At 36.7% G+C, this 7,089-nt stretch overlaps 1 protein-coding gene across 1 annotated transcript; it reads left to right on the top strand.

The window, feature by feature from the left end:
* The first annotated feature begins 3,338 nt into the window (after positions 1 to 3,338).
* LOC105818339 (olfactory receptor 52N2) lies at positions 3,339 to 4,329 on the top strand. Its single transcript, XM_012654297.1, has one exon. The coding sequence runs from the start codon at positions 3,373 to 3,375 to the stop codon at positions 4,327 to 4,329; it is 957 nt and encodes a 318-aa protein (XP_012509751.1). The 5' UTR covers positions 3,339 to 3,372.
* Positions 4,330 to 7,089: the final 2,760 nt, after the last annotated feature.

Below are 7,089 nucleotides of genomic sequence, written 5' to 3'. Positions count from 1 at the left end.
CATGAGTGGATGAAGAAAACGTACTATATGTATACCATGGAATATTACTCAGGCATGAAGAAGGATGGTGTAATGCTTTTTGCAACAATATGGATGAACTAGAGACCATTATTCTAAGTGAAGTATCTAAAGAATGAAAAAACAATCACCACAGGTACTCACTATTAAATTGGAACTAACCAGTGAACACACGTGCCTAGAGGGAAGTAAAATTCAACAGATATCAACCAGGGAGAAAGGGGGAGGAGGGGACAGGTGAAATCCTATCTAAGGGGTACAATAAACACTATCTGGGTGATGGGCACACTTCTAGCCACGACTCAAGCATTATAAAAGTAATTCATGTAACCAAAAATATCTGTACCCTGTAATACTTTGGAAAAAAAAGTATTTGAGGTAAAAAGAAAACAAAATGTCCACATGTTTGAAAGACTAGACAAACAATTGACTAATTGAATTCTGGGAGAAATTGGCTTCTAAGGAGCAAGGGAAGCTGAGTTATTGTGCTTTCCCCTAATCCTCGCCCTTTTAATGAGAACAGCCTCTGATTTATCTCTTTTATGTACTAGAATTCCTATTAAGACTTTATCTGAAGTAGGAAAAGAATTTTCTGGGGTAAAACAGTGTGAAAATCATAGAATAAAACTACATGCTCCTTTAAAAAAAAAAGTCTTGAAAATCTCAAGGGATATTTTTCTTCTAACCAGAGTCCTTTGAGACATCCAACTGTGGAGACCCAATCAGGTGTAGACATTGTAGTCTAGAGAATCCTCAAATGGCACAGAAATGCCATGTAGTGTCACAACCAGATTGTTGTAGAATTCTTTATGCTGAGGATTCTCAGTCATGAATACTAGTCTGGTCTTTGCTAACACTGAGGTGAGTTTGGGCAATTCCCAAAAACTCATTTTTCTAAAATGAAAAGCTTTTAGTCCAAGAAATAGAAGCGTTAGAGATGTGGTTGATGGAAAGCTTAGAATTTCTTTTTGACTCCAACTAAGATAGATGAACATTAATTTGGGGACTAAGAAGAGAAGAGGCATTTCTCTAATTGCAAAATAAATTTAAAAGGACCACAAAATTCACTGGAGATAGAGAAATCCATGCAGCAGTGGGTTCAAATGAGAGGAAAACAAATTTTTTGCCTTAATTAATGAATACCTATACAAAGAATTGATTCCTGTGGGTATGGTCTTTGTGCAGAAAGGGAAAGTAACCCAAGACTAAACTTGATCCTAGAAGGCATTGAGTGGAATTGCTAGAAGAAGCTTCCCTACAGAAATCCTTCCACGCAACTCTCCTACTAGTTACCATACAGCATCTGTGCAAACAAGGCCAGAGATAAAAATCCAGCTACCTCACAGACATGTTTTCTCTATGTAGAGAGCTCCCTTTGCTAGAGATTGACTTTCTGTAACTTTAAATATTTGTTCTATTTCTTCCCTAATATGCAATTAAGAATAAGCTTTCTCTTTCTCCCACTTGAAAATTAGCTTGTTCTTATATCATAATGACTTGTTTAAACTAATTGTACTCAGCTTATGCAATTATTCCTCAGGGTTAGAATCAGTAAATTAGTACAACAGATATAGATTGATGAAACACGTGGCTTTGAAGTGAAATAAAATTGGATTTGGGTCTTGGCTCTACTAGTTTTAAATATTTGTCACCTCAGGCATTTTATTGAGTCACCCTGCACTTCCATTTCCTCATCTATAAAATGAAGATGATAACAAATTTTCCATGATGTTATTTTAAGTTGGATACAGAAATCAACCCCTATTGGAATATTAGCTCCATGAGTGGAGAGGATTTTCATTGTTTGATTCCCTAATGTATTGGCTAAAACTAGATTGGTACCTGGCATGTGGAAGACAATCAATAAATGTATGTTAAATTATGTTTTAGCATATACTCTGATAATTATCATAATACATAACATGCATTGTTTATGTACTAGTGCCAGGTGCCAATTAGAAGATTAATTTTCATTTAGCCTTTTTTTAACACCTCTATGTTATATATTAATAGTATTATCACTTCCCTTTAAAAGTTATGAAAATTGTACAAATAAGGGACTTGCTCAAATCTATTCAGCTAGTTAGTGTTGGAAACAAGATTTAGTCTGTGGAATCTGAGTGGCTGTGTCTCTATAGTAAGCATGCAATAAAGCTCTGCCCTTATTATATTTTGAGAGAGCAGACACTTAGCCATCAGTTTTCCTTGTATTAAATATATTCTAGTTTTGCAAACAGCTCACTAATAGCAGAATTCATGTGCATCCTTGAGAATCATCTGGAAAGGAGGTTATAGAGAGAATTTTCTTTTTCTTTTGACCGAAGTGAGGAAGAACTGGCTCTAAGTTGTCTGTTTCTCTGCCTGTGTGAGTTAATGACTTTGGATTGTTATATGGTGTTTACTCTTGGGAGAATATGAGAGTTTTCTGTGACGGGTGATCAATTTTAGTTTATAAGATAGCTATGAAGTGCCAAAAATTCTTACTTCTCCTGATATCCTAATATCCTTGTCTTTTTCCTTCCAGTCTTGTGGTTTTGGTGCCCTCTGGCTAGAAGGAGCAGGAGAGATATCCAAGGCATCCTTCCACACAGACCAGTTCTCTTTACAGAAGTTCCAACGGTCACTTGCTTAGTTACCTAGAGTTAGCAGAAGCCTTGCAGGGATTTAGCAGGGAAAGGTTTCCCTGGATTTTGTTCCAAATTTAAGAGACATTTATATATTTTTTCTGTATAAAACATGAGAACATATTTTTAATATTTTGAAACTAGAATTTACTTTCTAAAGTTTACTTCACAATCTCCCAAAATAGCTGAAGTTTTCAAAATCCCATGCTATCTTTCCATGCAAAAGTATACAATGGCACTTGAGATAGAGCAGGGCTGAGCAGCTCCATTCGAATTTACATATATTAATTATGGTAAGTTTGATTTCTTCACATGCTATATACTGAGATAGGAAATGATAATAATAGTAGTCAGTGATGATTGCTGCTAAAATTTATTAAGGATGTATAATGCACAGTTTTAGCACATTATATAAATTATCTTATTGAAAAATCTTGACAACTTTCTGAGCTTGGTACAATTATCTCATTTTAAACTGAGAAAACTGAGGTATAAAGTGATTTAACAACTTGCCAATATCATACACTAGATGAGAACTAGAGGTGGAATATGAAGCCAGGCAGTGTGACTCCAGAGTAATTTAATTACCACTTCTCATTTCAAGGGCCTTATAGAAGTCACTATTTTTTGCATTTGGTTTCCAAGCCCTCTACTCACTTTTGATCTAATTTCTGCTCTAGGAAACTGCCACTGTTAAAGAGTATAAAATGCCCTCCTCCTGTCAGCCATTATGTCTGGGGCCAACAGCTCCAGCCTGAGCCCAAGATGCTTTATCTTGAATGGTATTCCTGGACTGGAAGCCACACACATATGGATCTCTCTGCCATTCTGCTTCATGTACATCATTGCTGTTGTGGGAAACTGTGGGCTCATCTACCTCATCAGCCATGAGGAGGCTCTGCACCGGCCCATGTACTACTTCTTGGCCCTGCTCTCCTTCACTGATGTCACCTTGTGCACCACCACTGTACCCAATATGCTGTGCATATTCTGGTTCAACCTCAAGGAGATTGACTTTAATGCCTGCCTGGCCCAGATGTTTTTTGTCCATATGTTGACTGGGATGGAGTCTGGGGTGCTCATGCTCATGGCCCTGGACCGCTATGTGGCCATCTGCTACCCCTTACGCTACGCCACCATCCTCACCAACCCTGTCATCACCAAGGCTGGTCTTGCCACCTTCTTGAGGAGTGTGATGCTCATCATCCCATTCACTTTCCTTACCAAGCGCCTGCCCTATTGCCGGGGAAACTTGATCTCCCACACCTACTGTGACCACATGTCTGTGGCCAAAGTATCCTGTGGCAATTTCAAAGTCAATGCTATTTATGGTCTGATGGTTGCTCTCCTGATTGGTGTGTTTGACATGTGTTGTATCACTGTGTCTTACACTATGATCTTGCGGGCTGTTGTGAGCCTGTCATCAGCAGATGCTCGCTACAAAGCCTTTAGCACCTGTACATCTCATATCTGTGCCATTGTGATCACCTATGTCCCTGCTTTTTTCACTTTTTTCACTCATCGTTTCGGAGGACACAGTATCCCCCACCACGTACACATCATTGTAGCTAACCTTTATCTGCTACTGCCTCCTACCATGAACCCAATTGTTTATGGAGTCAAGACTAAGCAGATTCGGGAAAACGTTATCAAATTTTTACTTGAAGACAAGGTTGGTTTTACCTAAGGTAAATGAATAATAAAATAGATATATCATTTGGGTGGGGGAGAAAATAGTAGAGAAGAAATTCATAAAAGCTGTGAGTGAAATGGTATTAAAAACTTGAGTCACTCTAATATATACATTTTCTGAAGTCTTTGCAAGTACAAACTATGAAATGTTTTTGCTGTGGGCAAAGATCTGCTAAAGTAGAGAAAACAAAATAAAGAAGTGACATTCCCATTCCTTAAAAAGCTTATGTTTTCCATAGGGTTTATATATTCATAGGTCTAGTGAGAACAGTAAGGTAATAAAGTGAGGACTGTAGTCCTGGTGACAATCTATGCATTGTGTGTAAGAGGAAGCTATAGCAACATGGAACAAGCATGTCCTCTCCATAAAGGAAGAAGTGTACTCAGATCAAGCACATCATTGCCATGAGGTAACATGGACCCAGTGTTGTATAATAATATTTTCCAGTATTTTTAAGACAAACTAGATTTGGATGTTTTATGAAATCTCTAAATTTTAATTGTACACTAAGTATCCTTTAAATTACTCTATAGTTTATTCAAGAATGTCTAAGAGTTCTGTTTGAACCATGTTATCATTTTGGGACCTCTGTTTAAAATGGATCTAAAAAATCTAATTGTCATGTTATCAACTAAGCAGGCAAAACATTAAGTTACTAATATATATTATAATATATATATTCATATATATATGAATATATATATATTCAGTCATTAATTTTTTGAGACACTAATTTAAGTAATACTATTAGTCATACCTTACATTTAATGAGAAAAAGGCAAAGTTGAATACAATATACTTTCTGCCCTCAGGATACTCAGAATCTAAACTCTGGTCAGGGATACATGACAAGAAACACATACAAAAGAAAGAGGAGAGATAATAAAAAATGGATGCAGTGTGGAGGAAGCAAAAAAGTAGTAGGAAAGAGTTGGGGGAAATGTAATATGAGTTTTAGATTCAGTTAGTCCCAAGATTTTAATCCTCTATCTTTTAATTTCTAGGCACTAGATTTAGACAGACTACATAATCTCTCTAAATTTTGTCTTCCATATTTTGTTTTCAAATGTGGAAAAGAAAACTTACAACAAAGATGTATCTGGTTGATTAAATGTTGTAATGCTAAAAAGTCATGTAGCTTAATTTCTGATACATGCTAACCATTTAATTAATTGTATGATATTATTTTTATGGGCTATTGGTTTCAACTTTGATTCACTATGAGCATTACAGTTTAATGAGAAATCTTTCCAATTGTATAGGCAATAAAAAATCAGTTTTGTATGTACAAGCTTTCATTCAAACATGTTGTCAATATTAGCCAACAAGTTTTTCTGGGTACCCTCTATGTGTCTGCCTCTATGTTATGCACAGAGAAATATAAATGAATACAAAAACACAAGTGAATCCTAGTCTAGTAGAGGATATAAAATGCAATTAAATGATTACTATAAAATGATAACAAGGAAATTGTACATCAGAAATTATTACAAAACAATGGTGATCTAGTACCTCTTATATTTTCCTGGATAGAGCTTGAGCCCATCCTCCGGAGTGAGGTATCACAAAAATGGAAGAATAAGCACCACATGTATTCGCCATGAAATTGGCACTAACTGATCAACACTAAGGTGCTCACACGGTAGTAATATTCGCTGGATGCTGGTCACAGCAGGGGGTGAGTGGGGGGCCAGTAAATTCGCAACTAATGGAGGCAGAGAGCACTGTATGGGGGAAGGGCACACTTGTAGCCCTGGCTTTGGCGAGGCAAAGGCGTTACATGCAACCAAAATGTTTTTACCTCCATAACATTCTGAAATTTAAAAAAAAAAAAAGATGCAAGGAAAAGGAAAGAAAGAAAAAGGCTTCATTTATCCTCTAAAACTGTGACTTCCATGGAAAAACATGCATAAAAGAAAAATTACAGCCAAAAATAACAATATAAATATAACTGTATTATATTGTGAATATAATCTGTGTTCCAAGAAGGATATCTTTTTTTCCAGTTAACTTTATTTCCTGACCATATCTATCTCTTAAAACACAATGTCTAGAGCTGCAGTGATTAATGCAGTAGCCACTAGCTACATGTGAGTATGGAGCATTTGGAATGCGTGTAGTTTGAGTTGAAATACGCTTTAAGCATAAATTACACAGTGTATTTCAAAGACTTATTACAAAAAAACCAAAAGTACATTATCTCATTAATGATTCTCTTACATGTATTATGCATTATAATGATACTATTTTGGATATATGGAATTAGTGAAATATATTGTCAAAATTAATTTCACTTGTTTCTACTTTTTCAATGTGTCTACTAAACAGTTCAAAATTAAATATGTGGTACACAGTAAACAGCACTGTTCTGGAGGAAATTCTCATTAATAACAACTTCGGTGGGGGGGGAACCAAGGGCAACACACCTAACCTAATCATCTGTACCACGGGAAGGGCGGCGGGAGGAGGGGGGAGGAGAGAGGAGGGGACAGGTATTTGTATACGCAATGCGCACTACCCGAAGGATGGACATATTTGAAACACGGACTTCGGTGGGGGGGGAACCAAGGGCAACACACGCAACCTAAACATATGTACACCCATAATTTGCTGAAAAAAAAAAAAAAAAAAAAACAATGTTCAACACATAAATGCACATATCAGAACAACATCTAGTGGATGCTAGGGAAGGGGAGGGCGGTGGGAGGAGGGGGGAAGAGGGAGGAGGGGAGGGGTATTTGTATACACAAGGAG

Source organism: Propithecus coquereli, unplaced genomic scaffold (assembly GCF_000956105.1).
Source record: "Propithecus coquereli isolate 6110/MARCELLA unplaced genomic scaffold, Pcoq_1.0 Scaffold44, whole genome shotgun sequence".
In the NCBI taxonomy this organism is placed as follows: domain Eukaryota; kingdom Metazoa; phylum Chordata; class Mammalia; order Primates; family Indriidae; genus Propithecus; species Propithecus coquereli.
This window is presented reverse-complemented; position numbering and strand designations above follow the sequence as displayed.